Genomic DNA, 21,901 nt, shown 5'->3' with positions numbered 1-21,901 from the left:
TCCACAGTGGGCCAGAACCCCAAATTCAGCCCTTTTTGGATGTTAGTGATAATTTAAGAATTAAAATGCATTAAGCTTTGTAGTTCTGCCCATTTTTGGAATGCTGCCCTTAATATGCCACACTAAGCCTTGTGTGGGCCTCAAGTCAACAGGATTTACATGCTCCTGAACTAGAAGAACTTTCTGCTAGGCTGTGGTCCTCCATGATGTGTGCAGTATAGCAAAAGGATGATGCAGAAGACCACTCTAGTCGGTCCAGTGCATTTAGCATCCAGTTCTGGAAGTTTGACCTCAATCAGCCATGGTTCTGAATTCATGGTAGTTAGTTCAAGATATCTGGATGTTCATGGAAAGATTTCTTTAAAAGATGTCCCTTAAAAGCAGTGGCCAGCAAGCCACATATTTTGTTTGTGTGACTGTTGCACAAGTAGTAATCCATTGCAACTGAATTTGTTTAGGTCTTGAGACAGTTCAGAGTGTCCTCCTGACTTTTCAGTAAGCAATCCAAAGTAGCTTATTTCAAGCAACTCTTTCAAGGGTATCTGAAATAGCACGCATAATGGATATTCCTGATTGTGAAATAAGAGCGATTAGCTTCAAACATTAGTGTCTCTTGCTCAGAAGTTATGCACTTCAGAATCAGATAAAAATCTAGCAAATGGGTAAGTAAGATTCTAGAGAAGAACTAAATGTTCTCCAGAATTTGGAACTCTGTACTAGCTATAATGTTCATTTATTGTACTGTTGTTTTGTTTATCCACATGGTTAATAAATTAAGATAAATCCTTCAGGAAGAGATTCTAACCACATTTTACAGTTAAGTTTTTATTGAAATGTGGCTTTGATAAATTAGTGTTAATTCTCTCCCCCCCCCACTTTCTCTCTGTTTTGGCAGGGTGAGGGTGGAGGGGTCTGTTACAAGCTTTGAAACCTCACCATAAAGTTTTGAAGGCTCATCATGAGTTTTCTATTTTGACATCTTGTTTTATAGAGCTGCTTATGGTTTAGAGCTCTGAATATAAAGATTTTCATCCCTCTCCTTCTTTCCTCTCCCTTTTAAATGGCTTTGAATAGATAATTGTAATGAACTCTTCTTATCTCTGAAAATGAAATTAATTCGCTATGCAGTTCTCCAAATTTAGATCAAAAAATAGTTAAGCATATTCTGAGCCCTTAATCCCCCCAACATGGGTACCATAGTGGCCTGAACAGTTCTCCCAGCCCTTTTCCAAAGCCCTGCGGCCTTGCTTTCTCAGCCTGATTCAGTGATTACTTCAGCAGAGCAGCCATCCTCCTTCCTCATCAGCATCCGTACACTGCTACACCAAGTATCAGGAATGATAGGAAACCTGATTTTCCCAAGGCTTTTTTGTCCTTTGTATACATGTCAGGTATCCTAGAAGTTACATGTTTCTGCTAGGTATTAAGCTTGGTACGAATTGAATGCTATTGACAGTCTTATAGAAAGACGGCCTCTGTTATAATCTTGCATACAATATTTATAAGGGCTTTAAAAACAATGTGTTTAGGACAGAGTTAAACATTTTAACGTATTTATTTCATCTGAGTATTAAAAAAAAGGCGGGGAGACTTAATACAGATGCCTTAAAGAAAAATATTTGTGGTGGGATTAGATAGCAGTGTCTAAGGTGAGTTGGATCTAACATCCTTTTTGGTTATTATTAATTATTCAAATATTTTCATGGTTATGCTAATCTTCTGCCTTTACAATAGGGGTCTAGCTTTATTCGCTGCATCAAACCTAATCTAAAGATGACCAGTCACCAGTTTGAAGGCGCCCAAATCCTATCCCAGCTCCAGTGTTCAGGTAATTTAGTGTATCTTCCAAAGAAGAAGATAGTTTAGAGTAATATGCAAATAACGATTTTGGCAGAACTGAGTAGCAGCGCTTTGGATGAGAGTTCTTCAATCAGAAAAAAATGAGTATTTAAGCTTTTTCAGTGCTCCATCACTGTAGTGAAATTACTGTGCAAAATAATGAGCTGTAGATATTTATTGTTAAAATATTTAAAAAAATCAAACTTAGTCTCTCTATAAACATTCAGCACAAAAAAGAAAACGCACTTAAAAATATAATTTATTAGAAATACTTGAAAACTATCCTGAAGAACAACCCCTCCAAACATCTATAAGCCAAAGGAAACTAACACTGTAGTCTTCTGAACATAAGAACAGTACAGCATCCAAATAACATCTTTCCATCATCACTGAGCATTTTTGAAATGTTGCCTTCTCCACCAGTGCAAATGAATTACAGTGATTCAGCTCTAATTGTTGCACTCTGAGCACTATATTATTAATCTGCCATGCAATAGTATTGATATATTAGCTATTTCTAAAGCATTGTGGTAGAATGTTCTTAGTTAAATTCAGATGTGCAGTTAATTCCCCCCCCCCCAAGAAAGATAAAATAATTGTAGGGGAGAATTGTACAAATTGGTTTGGACCAAGTGGTCCAGAATCCAGGCAGGATTCTGAAAGGTGGGCAGAGCAAGGACAATCTGGCCCAAAGTGAACTTTTCCTTACAGTGAAATATAATTGATATTAAAAAGTAATAATATACCGTTAACATAATAAACTTCCCATGGATTTATTATTTTTTTCCTACTGTCACATTAAGGATTGTAATTTGGTGACAATCCTTGGAAGATTCTTCAGGATTGCAATCATGGTTTTTGGAATCTCATGGGCCCTGGGACCCTAGATAGTGCACCCCGTTATATGAATAGTACAGCCTAAGCAGTTAGTAGGAGGGCACCTCTATCTAATCTACCCCATCTTCCTCCTCCCAGCTGACAGATTTGGAAGCCTGGCTGAGATGCTCTCATTGACATAGCAGGACTGGGTGACATGAATATATACCTTAAAAATGGTTGAGACCTAATTAACTACAAAAGTAACAATTTTAGCTGATTTTGAAATGGATTATTTTAATTACCCTGAAATAAACCTTATTTCAAGTTAAATTGTTTTCATTAGCTGCTACCTTGTCATTTCTCTTAATTTCTTTGTAATGTTTGCATCCCAGAGGACCTTTAGTCTTTAAGCATCTGTTTAACTTGGCAAACATTCCTGTTGCTTGTCATATCAAGTTATGTTTAAAGTTTAATTTAGAAAATCAGTCACAAATGCTTAACATCTTTACTTTAATTAGCGTTTTATTGACCCCATTTTTGGCTGATAATATGAAGGCTGGATGCTCTTGGCAGTATTGTGGGAGAGGAGTTAGGGAAAGTAATGAAGTTTCTTTTTTCTGTCCTAATCATGAATTACTTTATTTTTTTTCAAATATAATTTTTATTAAGAATTTTAATTACAATAGTAAAAACTAAAACTAAACTTAGAGAAAGAGAAGAGAATGGAAAGAAAGAATAAAAAGTACAAGAAAAGAGAAAAAGAAAAAAAGAAAAAGAAAAGAGAGAATATCATAAAGAAAAGAAATATATAAAGAAGTGACTTCTAACCATCACAACAATTATAAACGAATTTAATAACTCTTCACCCGGTAAGGTTAAATAGATATCTCTTCATCCCAGATCCCATCCCTTATCTATAAGCAAATCCAGAAAACATCAACTTTTCAATCCTGGTGTCAGCAAAAAGTCCATAAAGTGTTGCTAGAACACTGCAAAAAAAAAAAAGTCTATGAATTACATTATTCTTCGGCTAGTTTTTATTTTCTGGTTGAGAAGTGAAAATGAAAAATTTATTTGTTTGCTTGCTTTTTTACTCCATCAATTTTTGGCTAAATCAGCTGGAAGAGATTAGGGCTAATGTTTGGAAAGGTCAACAAAGACTGTCTTGATTTTCACTCAGACTGGAAACTCATTTACCATCTTCAATCACTATGACTTTACAAGGGCTTGTGTTTCTTGTTTTAGCTAAGTTTATATCTTTTATACCAAATATAGAAAAAGTGACAACTATGCCCTCTTAATTCAGCGGTGATTCTTTTTTTGCATGTCTGTTACTCTAGGCATGGTGTCTGTTTTGGATTTGATGCAAGGTGGTTTCCCATCACGAGCCTCATTCCATGAACTTTATAACATGTACAAAAAATACATGCCTGCAAAACTGACCCGTCTGGACCCTAGACTGTTCTGCAAGGTATTCATGTTCAGAATTCAAATGCCTTTAAACTGTATGTGCTTTTTTCATAGTGGATTGATATCCATTGGTACTTTTGTTTTTTCAAAGGATTTATAAAACTGTCTTCCTTTTCTTTCAGGCTCTCTTCAAAGCCCTTGGCTTAAATGAACATGATTATAAGTTTGGATTAACCAAAGTATTCTTTAGACCTGGCAAGGTAAGTGGTATTGTTATCCATGAAGTGCAAATGAGCACACATTGACTTTTTAAAATTATTTTCTCTTCAACCTTTCTGCAAAATAATTGACATAAAAGACAGCATTACCTTTTTTGAAAGTAATTTCATAAGAAAATGCATTGCAATCTGTTCACTTTTGATGCTGCCAGCCTCTGTATTGACATGCCCCTCTCTATGTTTTATCTATTGGTAGAAAATATTTTGATTATAGCTCTAACTGTGCTCAGAGTGTGGGTTAACCTCCCTATAATCATTACTATGACTGTATTCCCCCAAAGCTTTGGCAGATAAATAAGACTGTTTTATTGCTTCAGTTCTGTGCTGTAACTTCATTCGTAGCTTAAAGTTGAGTGGCAGCGCTCTGTATTACTATCAGAATAGGTAGTCACAATTTGTCCTCTAGGATACATATACAGAAATATGCCTATTCCAGATGTTGGTAAGTTTTAAGTAGCATGACTAGGTTCCAGAACCTCATGGGCAGCCACCGTGGCCTCTACACATTGTCATGACTGCAACATTCTGCTCACAATAGAACACCCATCTCTCAACATTCTTGACGGTTGTCTTAAACGGCATTCCCCCCCCTCCCCATGTTCAGTTTGCAGAATTTGATCAAATCATGAAGTCTGATCCAGATCATCTTGCTGACCTGATTAAACGTGTGAACCACTGGCTTATCTGCAGCCGTTGGAAGAAGATTCAGTGGTGTTCTTTATCAGTTATCAAATGTATGTACTCAAGAATATCTTGTGAGATGGGCTGATGTGGGGATCATGTGAGCAAAACTATTTACAACTGTGTCTTTTGAGCAAATTTATTTGGAACACTAGAATGCTTTCTTTTAATTAAGAAATGGCTGAAATGTTGTGAGATTGTAAAAAATTTTAGGAATATTACTTTTGATTTTGTGTGTACTTGCTCAATAATGATGAAATGTGTGTGCTTTTCTGAAATCCTGCAAGAGCTCATGTGAGAACACCAAAGTCTTGCAAGATTTAGTGATCTTGTGAGGTTTTGACAATTTAATTTTTAAAAAATCCTGTGGGTCTACAGGCACAATGTAGGAGTGTCACTGTAGTGTACAGACACTGTACTAATATTTTCCACTTGCATTGTTTGAGGGATTGCTGCCAAAATTGTGAAGACGCTACCCATCAATCAGGCCAAATACTAAAATGGAAGAGTTTCTTAACTCTTCAGTTCCAGTTAAGTTCTATATAAAAGGTATTGAGAATTGAAGCCCAAGTCCCACTCACTCAAGAATTGTTGGCAACCACTGCATCTTAATCACATTTAAGGGAAGGAAACAGCATCAACTAGTGTAAAATCTATCAGTCATAGGTGGGTTCTATATTTAGGGATGAGTTAGATATTTTGTTGATGAGGTTCCCCCCACTTTTTTCCTCCTCTTATTTTCAGTGAAAAACAAAATCAAGTACAGAGCCAGTGCCTGTATTAAAGTACAAAAGACAATTCGTATGTGGCTATGCAAGAGAAAGCATCAACCACGGTAAGAAGAAGATCTGTATAAATCCTTGCAGTGTACTGCTTGCTAGTAAACCTCATGACTTGTTGGATAGTAAAGCCGAATGGGAGAGGATATTCCTTCCAACAGGCACAATATATCTGGACTCATAATACGGCATTAGTGTGCAATCACAGTTTGTAGAGAGGTAGAGATTAACGTCAAAGGAGCTGCCCTCAAGTTACTTGGAAAGGATATTGTCATGTCATATCTTTCAAAGCTTTTACCTATATAATGTAGACAGTCAAATCTTCTCTTTTTTTCTGTTAGTGTTTCCTTATCCACAACATAAATATTGGTGAGTCTTTCTGGGCCACACAGGGATAACCACTGTTCCTATCCTTGCTTAAATGGCAAACTAGTTCTGCACATCCACACTGGGAGAGCATATCCCAAATCAGTGTAGGAACCTCATATACTAAAGCAGCCTGGAAATGCACCTATCCTCATGCAGATGATAGAAAGTGCTTTCCTCATGCAGATAGTAGAGTTGGTTGGAAGGAGAGGGGAGGAGAGACAACATGGCCTAATTGTTCTGAAAGAATCAACTGAAGAGATCATCTGTGTCCATTGACCAGATAGAAGTTTCACTGAATTGGAAAGAATAAGCCTAAGTATCATTGATAATCCAAATGTGTCCTCCATACTGCAGGGACAGTGATGGAATCTCCTAGGTTTTCAGTACTGGAGGACTTCAATCTGCATGCCTTCCATGGCAACCATGGACCTATCCCAGAAGAACACATACAATGGAACGATTTATGCATAGAATATTATTATGTGTATCTATTTTTTATGTTTGTGGGAGTTTCCAAAGCTATTTTTTATTCCAAATTTTAATTGTAACACAGACCAAATGGATAATATGAAGTTCATTGTAATTCTACTCTTCTTTCTCTGTTGGGTCCCAATGATTTCATTCAGAAGTAGTTTGAAGGCACAGAGGATTGTTTGAACAATAGCTGTCTGTTTTGCTATCTGCCTCTCAAATCTAAAATATCAATATTCCTTTCACAGCATAGATGGCCTAATAAAGCTTCGCACACTGAAAAAGAGGCTTGATAAATTCAATGTAGTAGTAACTGCTCTGAAAGAGGGGAAGACAGAAATGAGCAAGCAGGTCAAGGACCTTGAGATGTCTATTGATGCTCTGATGGCCAAGATCAAGGTAGGATGCCATTTTATGCTATAGAAAAAAGGATTTTGTATCAGGATTCAGCAGAGGTCTTTGATTCCAGTGTGCTTTACCAAAACAGTGACCATGGAAATATGTTCAGCAGTTGGAGACTGATATCTGTAGGGTACCAGATTGAGTTCTATGCTATAACATTTTAAATCCTAGTGTTGTTTTATTTTCTTTTGCTATTTTGGCAATCCAAAACTTTTAGTGCTGAGAGAATTGGAATAAGATCCATAATAAAAAAAGCATATTTCCACTTATGGACTGTACCAGTAAGCTTCTTGTGGGTGGAAGTATAATGTTTATCGAATCAAAATAGGTGGCAAAGCTTAGGAAAGTTTAACATAGCCATTTTGCTGCTTTGACGGATGACCATAGTAGCTGGATTCTTCCTCTTGTTCATATTTTTTCTGTCTTGCTTTTTAAAGCTACTTGTTATGTGCAAATTATTGTGACTGATTTGATGGCTTATTTTACAGGCCACTGAAATGCCTAGACAACAGATTCAGAAGGAATATGATGGCCTAGTTAAAAGCTCTGAGCAACTTTTGAGTGCCCTTCAGAAGAAGAAGCAACAAGAGGAGGAAGCTGAAAGATTGAGACGCATCCAGGAAGAAATGGAAAAAGAAAGGAAAAGACGTGAGGAAGAGGAGCAGCGTCGGAAGAAGGAAGAGGAAGAAAGGCGACTGTGAGTGTGAAATAATGCCCAGATGGAGAATGGTAGAAGCAAAGGCAACTTTTAACAAATGCCATATTTTGGAACTAACTGCTGGTTCCAAGCAGAACCAGAGTTCTGTTACAAAGGAACAAATAAAAATATTTGTGGAAAAGTGAGGAAAAGGTTTTAATAATTCCTAATGTTTGTCTGTCTGTTTCTAATGGGCTTTCAATTTTTCCCACCTAGGAAGTATGAGATTGAAGCAAAGAGAAAACTGGAAGAAGAGGAGAGGAAAAAAAGAGAGGAAGAAGAAAGAAGAATTCAGGTGAGGTTGAATAGACTTTTATTGTGCTGTGTTTCTCATAACCTGATCCACAGATATAATGGGGTGTGCACATGCATGGGATGTGGTGACTTGGGCCTCTTCTGATTCCCATGGGGGTCTCCAAACCATCCTACCATGACCTTGTTGCATTCTCCTCACAGCTTTTGGGATGAGCCAACTAGACATACTGCCAACCAACCACTTTACTCCAGAGAAATCCTCTCTGCCACTGATTTACTAGGGAGAGGAAAGTGGCAACCCCTTTATATTATACAGTACATTATCAATTAAACATTATAGAATATAAATGGCCATGGTCAGAACTCAAAGGCTTTGGGTGTATACTTAAAGATTAATACATACAGTGCCAACAACTGAAGAACATGATCAACTGCACCTCATTTTCTTTTTGTTTCTTGCCTAGGGAATTTTGTTGGTTATGTCAGTCCTGTATGTCTTGGTGTAGAAATCTGTAAAACATGCCTTGCCAAGCCTGGGCAACAACCTTTTAGTAGACTTCCTTCCAGTCCCAGAGAGAAGCAAAGCAGATGTTCCTTTCAGTAGAGTTTTCTCTCAGGCCATATTTAGTCAGCTTTTTTTTTTAATGAATGCTACATTGAGCAATCTAAAACAGAGATCTGCATAAGAAAGTGTCCATAGCAGAAAGGAAGATTATGTGGTAATATCACAATCAGGATAAATGTTGATGCTAGCTCATCATTCTAGGAAGTCTGCTACAATAGGGGAATAACTTCATGGATTTGCTCTTGGAAAAAGAAAGTTCAAGTAAAATTTTCAGACTGTGTCAGCATAAATGTATTGGAACATGATTACTTGAGTCTTAAGCTGTTAGACTGGACTCCTTACAGTTTCATATCTTTTAGATCAAATTAGCTTAGGCTATCTAAGCAGATCTCAGTGCCTGGCCAGCCTTGTTTGGGTTGGGAAGTTTAATAGTTAGTGTTCAGATTGAGATATTCAGGGAATTCCAGGGAATGCAAGGCTAAACTGGGAAGTAAAAAAAAAATCCCAGAAGAAGGCAGTGGCAGATTAATTCCATGGAGTTAAGTTTTATTTGTTTGTTTTTAGAATGAAGGAGTTAAGTTTGACTTGAAGGAGACTTTACCTTTAAGATTGTTTGAACCTTAGTTTGCCTTCATCCATGACTGTAATGCATTATGACTCAACAGCAGTAACCATTTGGACATAATTGCAAACCACAGAGCAGTATTTTTTTAAGATGTTCTCAGAGTATAAGTTCCAGAATTCCTCATTGGCATGGCTACTAGAAGGTTGCTGTACTGGGTCTAGCATACCTAGACAGTCCTTCTGTTCTACCAATGGAGAGATAGATCTTTCAATTAAATTATCTTTCATGGCTCTACAGGCTGAAGTTGAGGCTCAGCTGGCCAGAGAACAGGAAGAAGCAAGTCAGCAACAAGCTGTTCTGGAGCAAGAGCGCAGAGATCATGAGCTGGCCATGCGTATTGCCCAGAGTGAATCAGAGCTCATCAATGATGAGTCTCAGCTGGACCCGAGTTTGCGCAGGTATTGTATTGTATCAATGATGCTGTTGGAAAAGGCAGTTCTGTAATGATGGTGAGGATAACACTGTAATTAGTAAAGCTAACAAGATACTGCATATACCATCCTGCATTTGAAAACTCTTAATCCGGAGGCTGCTCTGCACCACAGCTTTCCCCAACCTCCTGCCATCCAGATATGTTGGGGCTGCAGTGTCAGAGTGTGCTGGAAAGCGTTTGGCCTGAGAAATCAGAAAAATCACACACGCCAGGCATTTCTATAAAAATAAATGTATTTACAGAAAGCACAAAAACATATTTTACAAGCTGTGCATTCACACGCACTCAGCACTGGGTAGAGAGGCTGTGTGTAGAAAAGAAATAGAAACTAAAACAAGTCTGGGCAAGTTCCTCCCCCAGGAAATGCAGCTTTTAACACCCAAATTGAGGACAATTAAATTTGACCTCTTCACCCTACCGATACTTAAGGAAGTACTCAATTACCATGGTAACATTAATTTCTGTAGCAGAAAACAATATACCAACTCGCAGCTCCCCAAATTCCCAACTAGGATGGCTTTTAGCCATTGTTGTAAGCAATTCTGGATATTGTGGTTTGACTTCCAAAGTTTCTGGAGGGAACCAGTATGGGGAAGCTGCTATAATAGATGTTGGCTAGGCTAAACATCTGTGCTACTTGACCTCTGTCAAAGATTTGGGAGTATGGTATGGAGAGCAGTTTCTGAACTTCGTAGACAGAGGAAAAATAAAAAATATTTTAGGAATCTTGCTGTGCCTCTCCATTCCATTTCAGGCTGAATAGTGCCCTTTTGTACTGTGCTACAGGCAGTGAAGGCTGTCACAAAGGGAGATCCATCTGAGTACTTGCCATTTGAGAATTTACCTGACCCACATTAGTGTGGATAAATTCCACTTTAGCTCCTCAGAAATTTGCTCTTGAAAAAGAAATAATGATGGGATTCATACATCAAGCTAAGAAAGGGTTCATTTATTGAAAAAAGCATACTTGGCTGGATTCACCCAACATGCAAATCAAACCCAAACTGACCATATTATTTGTTAGTACAATGTGGAAACTTACCCAACATTTAGGCTGCCTTACATATTATTCTCATTGTGATTGCAGCCCTAAAAGACATGTAAGTGGATCTATGGATGATGGCAGCATTTTTGCTCAAGGATTGCTTTTCCTTTTTTCCTGCTTGCCTGCCTGGATTAAACCATTTGAGCACATGTATTCTTGCCTAGTTCTTAGAAGTTCTCTCAAACACTTCGCACAGGAAGCAGCTCCTTTTTAAGCATTTGTTTGTTTGTGTATTTATTTTCTGTGGGGTATGAATTTGGGTGCAGTTTTCTCATCATTGAGTTTTGTCTGACGCTGAAGCTGGAGTTTGGGATTGAAATGAGGTGGGTTCCGATGCCTCTGTTCCTTGATGTTCATGGTGAGACTTCAAGCCAATCCCCTTCTCTCAATGTAAAGTGCAATGTAAGAGCATCCATTTCTGTACTGAGGCTGATCTTGTAATGTTGTAGATCAGTGCACAATTTAGGAGAACTTCAGACTAACCTAAATATGTTCTGTTCGCAGGCCCAATGGTACAAGGTGTCAAATGACTGCGTATGAAAACATTTTTCCCTTTTGGGACATTCCATACAAATTGAGGGTGGGAGGGTAAAATTATTCCAATGTTCATTTTAAAAGCACTTTGCAAAATAATCCCTTACTTTAATTTGTCCTAATCAGTCATAATTTGAGCATGTAATCAACACACCCTATTTGAGTATCAGTCTTTCAGATCAATTATGTAGGTACAAATCCTTGTAATTTCAATATTACATACCTGAAAGGTGGTGTATACAAAGAACTCATTAATTTAGAGTATTAATTATTCTATGTAGCAGTTGATTTTGTTAGAACAATGCATTAAATCTTGCATTCTCATTTCATTTCATTTCATTTTATTGATTAGTCGAATTGACCTTATCAATACAAGATAGAATCTTTAGGTGCTCACTCCCTAACATACATTCCTCATGTTTTTATAGGGAACAGATGGCCATAGAAATGTCCGAAATCTTGTCTAGGTGGGTGTAACAGATTGCCAGAAATAAATCAGCTTAATTACTAAATGTAATAATTATAAGATAAATTAAAAGACAGTTAATTTATAAATTCCATTTAACTCATTGCTTTAAAATAAATACATTCTAATCAAGATTCATTCACTGCACCACTTTAGTTACCAATGTGGAATGATCAGATTTCTTTTCTAATAATTTCACTATTAGATTCATGAATTGCATGAATAGGAATTAGTTTTCAATAAAGTTCTGCTAGATCATGGATTTCAATAATTTGTTCTTTCTTCTTTTTTAAAACTTGGATGCAATATCAAGCACTTCCAAATTTAGAATTCTTAATCTTTCTTTCTTTTTTCTTGAAAAATAAATGAACTATTGAATTCCTGACAAATTTGTCTTAAAGAATAACAGATTTGAAATTTATCTTGTTCTCAGCATTCTCTCAGCTAGCCTTCTTCAACCAGTTCCTTCCAAATGTGCTGAATTTCAGTTACCATCATTCTGAATTTTTTTATTTTTTTTTAATGAAAAAGTTTATGTCCAATATATTTTGAGGGCATCAGGCAGTACAAGATATAAAGCACTAATAGACAAGTGGCAAGCACCTGATAATTCTGTTTTTAATAATATTGGGAGTTAGTATTCATTACTAGAAACTCTGGGATCTTTGAGTTGCTAATTAAAAGTTATGCAGCCTAATCTGTTCAGCATATGCATTGATACAGGGTTTGATGCCTGGAGTTAAAAAAGAAAAATGTTTTTATGCATGGACCAAGATGAGTGCATATTTCCCTATAACAATCTGCCAGATGTATTTGACAGGAAAGATCCCAGGAATTGTTTTGGTAAACTATCAAATGCAGTACTCTTGCATACATTATATGGGTTGGCCAGGATCCAAAGAACAGTGAAATTATTGCCTTTTGCTGCAACATAGAAGGAGGTGGGTGGGGTGAGTTTCTGAATTAGGAAGGAATGAGCAGTCCTTGCCCAGACATGTTTATTGACTTTTCTCTTTGCTATCTAGAGGTCACTCCAGTATGAATTTAGAGAGTGGTATGGGAATAGTAAAGTGAATCCATCAGTTAATTTTCTATTTATTAAAGAGTAAATAACAGTTCAGTAATAGGTTGGTTCGTATCCATTCAGTATTTTAATAAAATTTACCCCATCCGACCTCTGATAGTGGAATTAGGCTTCCCAGTGCGATGCCTTCCAGAGAGTTTGGACTACAATTCCTGTTACTCTGACTTCTGACCACACTGAATGGGGCTGATAGGCAACGTAGTCCAAAATATTTGGTAAGAAGGAGGCTGGGAGTATTATTATTCCGATGTGTGCTTTCTTTCTCCTCCCATCTAAAAAAAATGCTGGGTATTCCAGATGCTTAGTGGAGTCCCAAAATAGCAGAAGACAAACGTTTGGGGCAAGGTTGCAAGGATGCATATCAACAAACATGCTCTATTGGGATATGAGTAAAAGAATCTTCAGGACAAATCTGGGCATCCTGTAGCTCCAGGGCCATCTGCAACCAAGGATGATAAGAATTAGTGGTCTGTTAGGCTACAAGAAAGAACCTATAAAGCTCTGGTACCAGGGTACCTACAGGACTGCCTTCTCCAACCAGGGTCAGTCAGTTCTAATATAACATCCAGGGAAAAACCTTAAAGCCCCACATTTCTGAGAACCTGGCAGGGGTGGGGGCTGAAGCTAGAACAGGGGCTGCTTTGGAAGAGCCTTCTTATGGAGACCCAGTTAGCCCCCTCACTTCTAGTTTTTGAATAAGTACCATCAAGTCATTGTAGACTCTTAGCAACCACATAGATAGATTTTCTCCATGATGATCGGTCACTAACCTGGTCCTTCAGCTCTTCCAACAGTGCACTCATCACTTCTGTAACTGAGTCTACCCACCTTGCTGTTGGTCGTCCTCTTCTCTTTCTTCCACCTTTCCCAGCATTACAGCCTTCTCCAGAGAGCTAGGTCGTCATATAATGTGTCTGGCTGGTTTTTAGGAAACTGTTAAAAAACTGAGTTATTTCAGAGGGCTTTTGCAATTAGTTTTAATCTGACAATTTTTGTACACTATGAAAGCTGCTGAGAGCCATTTTATTGCAGCAGGGTAGGAGTTTGAGAAATAACTCCCTTCCAACCCAGGACAGGATAGAAAATCCTACTTGTGTGATGTGAAGTCCCCTTGCCTCATCATCCAGCCATCATCCACTATTAATCACATCCCTCAGGCCCTGAAAAGGCAGCCCATAAAATATTAGGGATATGTATCTTTTTAAACCTCTGAAATCAGCATTAAAAAAGTATTAAATTAAGATGATTCTATACCACTTCAGTCTAGCCAACTCTAAGTAATTAAAAAAGAAACAATAAAATAACACAATAGCAGAACAATAAATACAACTTTCTACAATGGGTAAATCATCCTACAATACAATATTGATAGTGTTGCATCCCACTCAGGGCAATGGAATTACCTCATTGAGTTTATGAAGGCCTTCTTTTGAAATGGCCAGGTCTTAATGGGGTGTCAGAACAGGCCCCGCTCAACTCCCAGAGCAGGTTTTTCCAGAGGAGGGGAGCCCCACTGCAAGAGCCTGCTTATAAGCCTCTTCATGCTTAATATTCTGATAGATAGGAATGCTCAGCAGGTGCTCTCTGTATGGTTGGATGAGCAGATTCTACCCAAAGTACATGAGCTTGAAGATACCCAAGTCCCAAACCACATATGGCTTTATAGGGAATAATTAGCACCTTGAATTCTACCTGGAAGCAAGCTAGTTACTATTAGGTGGTAACTACATTGTTCTTAAAAGAAGCATGCACTCGTTCTCTACATACCATGGGAGACTCTGTCATTTGTTTTGAAGTGTTATATGTCTTTGTACAAAAAAAATAAAATGGAATTTGTCGTGCACAGAGACATGTGCATAAGCTGTATAGCAACTTATGTCCAGGTGGAAAAGGAGCTGCTAAGCCCTTTGAGAAAGGCTTCTTTGGATTCCTCATGTGGCGCAGAGTGGTAGGTGGCAGTATTGCAACCGAAACTCTCCCCTTGACCCGAGTTCGATCCCAGCGGGAGCTGGATTCTCTCTCGGGTAGCCGGCTCAGGTCAACTCAGCCTTCCATCCTTCCGAGGTCGGTAAAATGAGTGCCCAGCTTGCTGGGGAAGGTGACGACTGGGGAAGGCAATGGCAAACCACCCTGCTATAGTCTGCCAAGAAAACGTCGTGAAAGCTGCCTCCCCCCAAAGGGTCAGACATGGCTCAGTGCTTGCACAGGGGACCTTTCACCTTTAAAAAAAAATTTTTAAGAACAAGCAGAAAGAGAAAAGATACATTCTTTTCCTCAAAATAAAGAATAAAAAAAGGGGGAGGAAAAGCATATCAAAACCATTTTAATATGAATATTTCTTTTTTGAATACCTTCATTCAAGTTTAGGCAAAGAAATGACCACAATTTGAATACTTTTCCCAGCAGATTTGAATAAGTACAAATGAAATTTCCTTTTGTCTTAAATAATTATGCCTAAGAAGCATGTTGTGGATATTACCAGTCTTTGCAACTGTCTTTTTTGGTGACTCCTCCTTTCTGCTTTGCATTCTTGACCTCACTTGTTTCTTTCTTGAATATTTCTGCATTTTTTTATTTCCGGATGTATTTAGGGGACCTTCAGTTCAAGCTACAAAAGCTGCAGCTGGCATTAAGAAGCATGAACTTAGCAAGTGGAAGTATGCAGAGCTGCGAGATACAATCAATACCTCTTGTGGTGAGCTTTGTCCCATTTGGAGTGCAGGGGATCCCAGGACACAGCAATAGTTGGATTTCTTTTCTTTCACAGAATTCTGAAAGCATGAGTAAATAATGATATGCCTGATACAATTCTAAAAGAACAAACAAGGCCTTGGATTGCTAAATAATTCTTTACTCAACTCCAAAGGAGAAAACATCTTGAACAAAGTTACTTCAAACAGCTCCATATGTCAAAAGAAAAGGAAGTGGGAAGCATTCAGATCTAAGCTGAATATAAGAACCAGCAGGTTTAATTAACTGAATTAAATGTAATGCAAAGGCAGTACATTTAAACTTAATCTACACATTATTATTGGTAATCACTTTTAAATAGTTTGTTTATATCTATGGTCAATATCAACCATTTACATTTAAAGTTGAGTACCAACGTGCAGCCCACGGGCCTGAAAGCATTTCACTCTTCCAGATATCACTGGGAGTGTTGGGGAGAAGAACTTGGAAGGCTATATTCTGTTATGTGTCTTGTATCAGATGTTACTAGATTTTGTTAGTTAGTTGTTCCTAGCAAGGTCAAGATTAACAGATCCAGATTAAGCAAGGAGCCTGCTAAAAGTGTTGAAGCCTCCCTTTTTTCCAAGCTAGGGTCCCAGTTTGGATCCATCCTCATCTCCTATTTTTTTAAAAAAGGAAAACATGCCAATACTAAATTGGATGTGATATTAAGCCTCCTTCTAACTAGACGAACATAGGGATATGCCCTATACCTAATCAATCCATGAGTCTGTGTAGCCAGTATTATCATGCTATCTGGCAGTGGATTTCCATCCCTAGTTGCAGATGATGGGGATTACACAGTGATTCTTTTGCAGGCAAAGCAGGTGCTCAGCTACTGAGCTCATAAAAAGGGAGAAATTAGGTAGTTATTATATTGCCTCACTGAGAGCCATTTTGGTGTAGTAGTTAAATGCACTGGGGTAGAAACTGAGAGACCATGAGTTCTAGTCCTGCCTTGGGCACAAAGCCGCCAGCTGGGTGACTATGGGCCAATTACTCTCCATCAGTCCTAGGCAATGACACACTACTTCCAAAAGTGTTGCCAAGAACACTGCATGGACTTGCCCATGCAGTCACCAGGAATCAAGAGTGACTAAAAGACACACACAGAGAGAGAGAGAGAGAGAGACCGCCAAATTGCCCCATTAATCAGGTTGAAATTCAGAGGTCCCAAATCCTGATATCTCTGTATTGGCTATTTCAGAGCTTGGCAGTGTGTGTGGGGGTGGGGGGAGGACATAGGTTTCACAAAATCAGGCAACACACACTTTTGTTTGACTCTTCCAACTTCTGAGGGTGCAATCTTCTCTGCACCACATAGCTGAGCCCAGGTGCCATTGGATAGGGAATCAAAGGGCTCTGCTCTGGGTCCTTAAGCCCTCTTTTCCTCATATATGTCTCTAGACCAGGGTTCCATGGAACCCCAGGGTTCCACTAGAGGCCACTAAGGGTTCCCTGGGAGACCACAATTTATTTTAAAAATTATTTCAAATCCGGGCAACTTCACATTAAAGAGGTAAGTTTCATTCTTTATTTTTAGTTTAAGAACACGGACAATGCATATATACAGGCCTACCCATGAAATGAATATAATAATTTTGTAATGTCTGGCCTATATTTGAGCCTGAATGTGCAGGGGTTCCCCGAGGCCTGAAAAATATTTCAAGGGTTCCTCCAGGGTCAAAAGGTTGAGAAAGGCTGCTCTAGATCCAGTAAGAGGGGGAGGATCAGTTGGACTGGGCCTCAGGCTCAAAGGGGATCCCATATTTAGACAGTGTGTGTGTGTGTGTGTGTGTGTTTTACTTCAACCAAGTAAAAGAAACAATTTCTAATGTCTCAGATATAAACAAACAAACACATCATTTTGATTATGACCTGGGGCCTCAAAAGCTGGAAGGGGCCCTGGTCTTTCTTGATCTCTGAAAGGACCTGGCAATAGCAGAATAATTAAATATGTTTGGAAATAACAACATGGGTATTTTAAGAATACAAGCTTTAGAAAATACTCCTTCCTTTTTTGTACAAATGACCAGCTTATACACACTGTATATATGTAATATAAATATAGGGTGTTCTGAACTAATTTTTTCTGTGTCAACAAATTCATAAACATATCCATCTATTTGCTTTTCTCACTTATTTCTCACTTATTCCATCCCTGGTGCTTTTGCTGGATAAAAGATATTGAATTGCTGGCAGCTTGCAGAGAAGAGTTCCACAGGCGGCTTAAAGTTTATCATGCTTGGAAAGCCAAGAACAAGAAGCGCAATGCTGAGATGGAACAGCGGGCTCCCAAATCAGTGACTGATTATGGTAAGGGAAAATATTAATTCTCCCTCCCACCCTGCAAAAAGTGTGTGTGTGGAGGGGAAATGGCACTGTGAGCAAGTGTCTCTAGAAAATACTGAGAAGCTTGTTTTACCGGATTGACTAAATTGTCTCACAGGCAGCATCCTACCCTAACAGCTTTGGATGCATTGCAGGTTGAGATAGTTTTAGTTCTAGGACAAGGACAAAAGGCCATGTTAAACATGGTAGATTAGTGAATAAAGCTAGTAATAGAGTATTAGTATTTAGAAAGAAATATAGTAGTATATTCTCATATAGTAGTAATTGGTGCTTAACCATGCGCTGTCCAGATGTTTGTGGCTTTGTTTTGCTACAGGCCAGGTGACTCTTAATTTCTTCTTTTTACAAGAATTTAAATAAAAGTCAGGTGGGTCACAGAGCTTGGCAGGAATCATGGAAAAGGTCTGTGGACACAATAGTATCCATAGTCACCCTTGTTGCCTATAGGTGGTGCAGAGCATGATCTTCAAATAGAAGAGTGTTTGTTGTGGCATGTCTAATTCAGATTATTCCATGCTGTTTCAAAAGGGAAGAAGCTGTGCTGCCTCAGCACACCAAATTAAGGAACCATATGGCTTGTATCAGTACACAGGGCAGCGAAATGGACTTTTCCTAAAAAATGGCTTGGCTTTGTTGTACATGTTGTTGAGATGGAGTGAGATTTTGGGGAGCAGAGAATTATCTGGAGTAGCTGGACCAGATCTCTTAGCTTCTGAGAATGAAGTGTAAGGTGAATGGGAAACAAGATGTAACATGAATTCTGAGTAATGGATTTGGGCCATTTCTGCCCATGTGTAAGAGCCCTGTTGGAACTATCCAAGACTGATCTGATCTAGCATTCTGTTTCCAAATGTTTATTTACATACCTGCAGGAAGTCTGCAAGCAGGACAGGAGCAAATAGCACACTTTCCCTTGTGTTTCTTAAGAACTGCTATTCCAAGATATATAGCTTCTAAGAGTGGATATAATATTTAGCCATCATATCTAATAGCCCTTGAGATAACCAGTATAATGAGAGGAGACCACCGTAGACATCCAGAAGTATGGTTTTTTTTTAATTTTTTGTCTTCCTTTGTTGTTTTCATCAGATGGTATTACATGTTTTATTTTGCAATTTATGATGGAATTATTTTTGCCCCTCCGTATTTGGTATTGGCTAAATTCTTCCTTTTTTCTTAAAAAAAAAAAAGTTCAAGTCCTGCTTGCGAAACTCTTTTTGTCCCATTCAGCTAAAAACAACTCCTGTTCTTTTCCATTGGTTTCTTATTTTGAAGCCATCACAGGGGTGGCTTGCATGGCCATCAAGACACAACTCACTGGACACCTGAAAAGGGACTTTTCCCCATTGATCAATGGAATTGTTTTCTCTCATATCCTCAGTATCAAATTTTGTTTTCAGATTTTGCACCATTTATGAACAACTCAAGTAAGTGGGGGGATTATTTCAGCTAATTTGAAAGAAAGGGGAAAAATAGCACCACTTTATTAACGTAATTGTGTTTTGCTACAGTTTTATTAAATTGGTTCTTTAGAAGTACTTGTAAGGTCTGTTTAAATATAATTAAATAATTGTTGGAAAAGGCATTGGCCAGCAGGGATATTCAGGTTCTTTTAAGAATATTGGCATTATTTAAGGAAAGAAGTAATTTATTTGAATAAAAAATGTGTATGCTGGTTTAATTTTAATTCCTTTCTTCTGCCAGGAGGAAGTATTTTCTCCATTGTAGCAAAACACTGGAATTGTTACTAATCAACTAACCTTTAGAACAAAACCTAACTTTTAGAGGCTTCTTTTAGGAAGAGAGAATAATTGCCTTTGTTGCAAGAAAAGTGCATTTATTCACTGTGCTGATTATCTTTTGGGTGAGGGCAGCTGTGCATAAGAATGAGGGAAAAAAGACCGGCATGTGCCTAGCAAAGGGTTCAAGAAAGTCACCGTCCTATATGTTAATTCAGGTGGTGGGTAGCCAAAGTCTCCGTTAACTGCCACAGAGTGTGGGGAGATGATATAGAAATTAATAAATTACCTAGCAAATCAATTAATCAACTGAAAACCAATGAGGATTCTGAATTTTTTACAAATAAAAGTATGTGGGCTATTACTTACATTTGTGACGTCAACTAATACATAATTATGACTGAAGGCTAGTTAATATGAAAGGTCTTTTTTGCCCTTTTCCTATTCTTGGATGAGCTGCTTTATTGTCCACTGATACTAATGATGGGAAATCTTTTAACAGATACTGCTTTTTTACAGCAGGATGAACAACTGTTATTTCTGTATGTATAAACACAATATTTTGAACATATTTTTTTTCCTGTTCCAGTAATCAACAGCTTATCTAGAAATAAGGAGAAATAAACAAATCTGGTATAATTTTAGCATCATCCCTCTTTATTGAACTAAAATCCAAAACCAGATTTATTACTTATGATTATTTGGCTTATAGTTAAAGGTATTCATTATTAATTCTTTCCATGTACTGGAATAGAAAGAAAAGTGTGCCATGGCCTCCCAAATATTGAATTACTGAACTGCTTTCTTTGCAACTGTCCACAACAACATTGCATTTTTAATATCCTATTTGAAATCTGAAAAGTCAGAAAATTCCTTCCCCCCCCCTGTTTTTAATGGGGGTCTGCATGTAACTTAAGTGCTGCCTTTTTCTCCATCTATACCTATTCCATATTCTTTTTTCTCATCCTTTTACTTCAACCCAGGTTGGAAGATGACTTGCTTTGTAAAAAATTTGCTTTGAAATTTGTATTCCAGCACTATTTTACATAGACACTTGCCATTGCCATTGGGACTATAGTGTACTTTTATTAATTGGGTTTGTTCTTTCTTCTTTGCCCAGCTCACTTATTTCATTGAGTAGACTCATCAGCTAGGATCCATGATCCAAAGAGTTGTTGCCATTGATGAAACTAAATCCATGTTGCTTCAAAAAATGTTGTGGGCAGTGCAAGATCTCCTGCGTTCAAACTTATCCTACTTTTCTGGCTTTAAAAGGTGATGGTAGTGAAGACTAGGTTTGATCTTGGTTACAAATTTTAACTGTAGTTATTCCTTATAGCTCAGCAGAACCCAGCCAGTCAATTGTCCATTAGACAGCAGCAGGAGATTGAAATCAACCGGCAACAGCGATATTTCCGAATTCCTTTCATCCGCCCAGCAGATCAATACAAGGATCCTCAAAATAAGAAAAAAGGCTGGTGGTATGCACATTTCGATGGACCATGGATTGCTCGTCAAATGGAACTTCATCCTGATAAGCAACCCATTTTGCTGGTGGCTGGTTAGTATGTGTTTCATTTTCTTTTTTTAAAAAAGATGGAAAAATAGGCTTTGTTTAGTGACACAATGTACTAAAGATAAACCAAGACCTGTATTATAGTGCAGAGCAAAATATTGTTTTATTCAAAAAGATTATCTTTGCCTTCATAAGAATCTAAAATCAGATAATCAAAGTAGTGAATTTGCCAGTTTGTCCCTTGAGAGAAATAGCAAGTTGTTCCATGATCAACCTAATAAGCTAGTTGGAGCACCAGCTGTCCTAGTAGCTGGCCCAAGGCATGCTCTTCAGAGACAGCTTCAGCCCTACTGATTTTCTTAACTTGCATTAAATTATTTGATTATTTATTGGGTTTTGATACTCCAAAATTACTCCTAGAAATTTACATGGTACAACCATAAAGCATGATAAAAACCTAAAACCAACGTCTTTCTTGTTATAAAATGCATGTGCATCTGTCTAGCTTGTTACTATTCTCTGCTTTCAAAACTGGTTGTGATCCAAAGGTGATTATAGGTTACAGTTTGTTCTGTCAATCCCAGTATCTCCTCTTACATCGTGGGTCTCAAAGATTCCTAGTATTTGAGGTACAGGTGATTGGTTGGTTAAATAAGCTGCAGTAACAAGAATTTGTATAGTTTTAGGTTTCCTCTTCTAAATCTAAGGCAATATTTTTATTTTTTACTCTTATTTATATTATTTATTGCTGTAATTTTATATTGTGTATTTTATTCATTGTATTATTGTTGTTTTAATTGATTATTGTAAAC

At 37.8% G+C, this 21,901-nt stretch overlaps 2 protein-coding genes across 6 annotated transcripts in view; one reads left to right on the top strand and one right to left on the bottom strand.

The window, feature by feature from the left end:
* Positions 1-21,901, bottom strand: part of LOC134503995 (cytochrome c oxidase subunit 7A2, mitochondrial) — a 410,163-nt gene that overhangs the window by 339,761 nt on the left and 48,501 nt on the right. The window lies entirely within an intron of this gene.
* MYO6 (myosin VI) overlaps positions 1-21,901 on the top strand; it is a 108,788-nt gene that overhangs the window by 80,625 nt on the left and 6,262 nt on the right. For 2 of the 5 annotated variants that reach the window (XM_063312858.1, XM_063312866.1), the window contains exons 20-33: positions 1,735-1,828; positions 3,999-4,129; positions 4,251-4,328; positions 4,951-5,080; positions 5,772-5,862; positions 6,895-7,045; positions 7,537-7,745; positions 7,962-8,040; positions 9,428-9,588; positions 11,631-11,669; positions 15,344-15,447; positions 17,667-17,798; positions 19,235-19,261; positions 20,913-21,134. In XM_063312858.1, the coding sequence (XP_063168928.1) occupies positions 1,735-1,828; positions 3,999-4,129; positions 4,251-4,328; positions 4,951-5,080; positions 5,772-5,862; positions 6,895-7,045; positions 7,537-7,745; positions 7,962-8,040; positions 9,428-9,588; positions 11,631-11,669; positions 15,344-15,447; positions 17,667-17,798; positions 19,235-19,261; positions 20,913-21,134 (1,648 nt within the window). The remainder of the gene's footprint in view (positions 1-1,734; positions 1,829-3,998; positions 4,130-4,250; positions 4,329-4,950; positions 5,081-5,771; positions 5,863-6,894; positions 7,046-7,536; positions 7,746-7,961; positions 8,041-9,427; positions 9,589-11,630; positions 11,670-15,343; positions 15,448-17,666; positions 17,799-19,234; positions 19,262-20,912; positions 21,135-21,901) is intronic. The other 3 variants (XM_063312882.1, XM_063312873.1, XM_063312891.1) reach the window with 3 other exon arrangements.

The sequence above is a fragment of the Candoia aspera genome, chromosome 1 (assembly GCF_035149785.1).
Source record: "Candoia aspera isolate rCanAsp1 chromosome 1, rCanAsp1.hap2, whole genome shotgun sequence".
Lineage (NCBI taxonomy): Eukaryota > Metazoa > Chordata > Lepidosauria > Squamata > Boidae > Candoia > Candoia aspera.
Note: the sequence above shows the minus strand (reverse complement) of the source record. Positions and strands in the feature narration are given on the sequence as shown.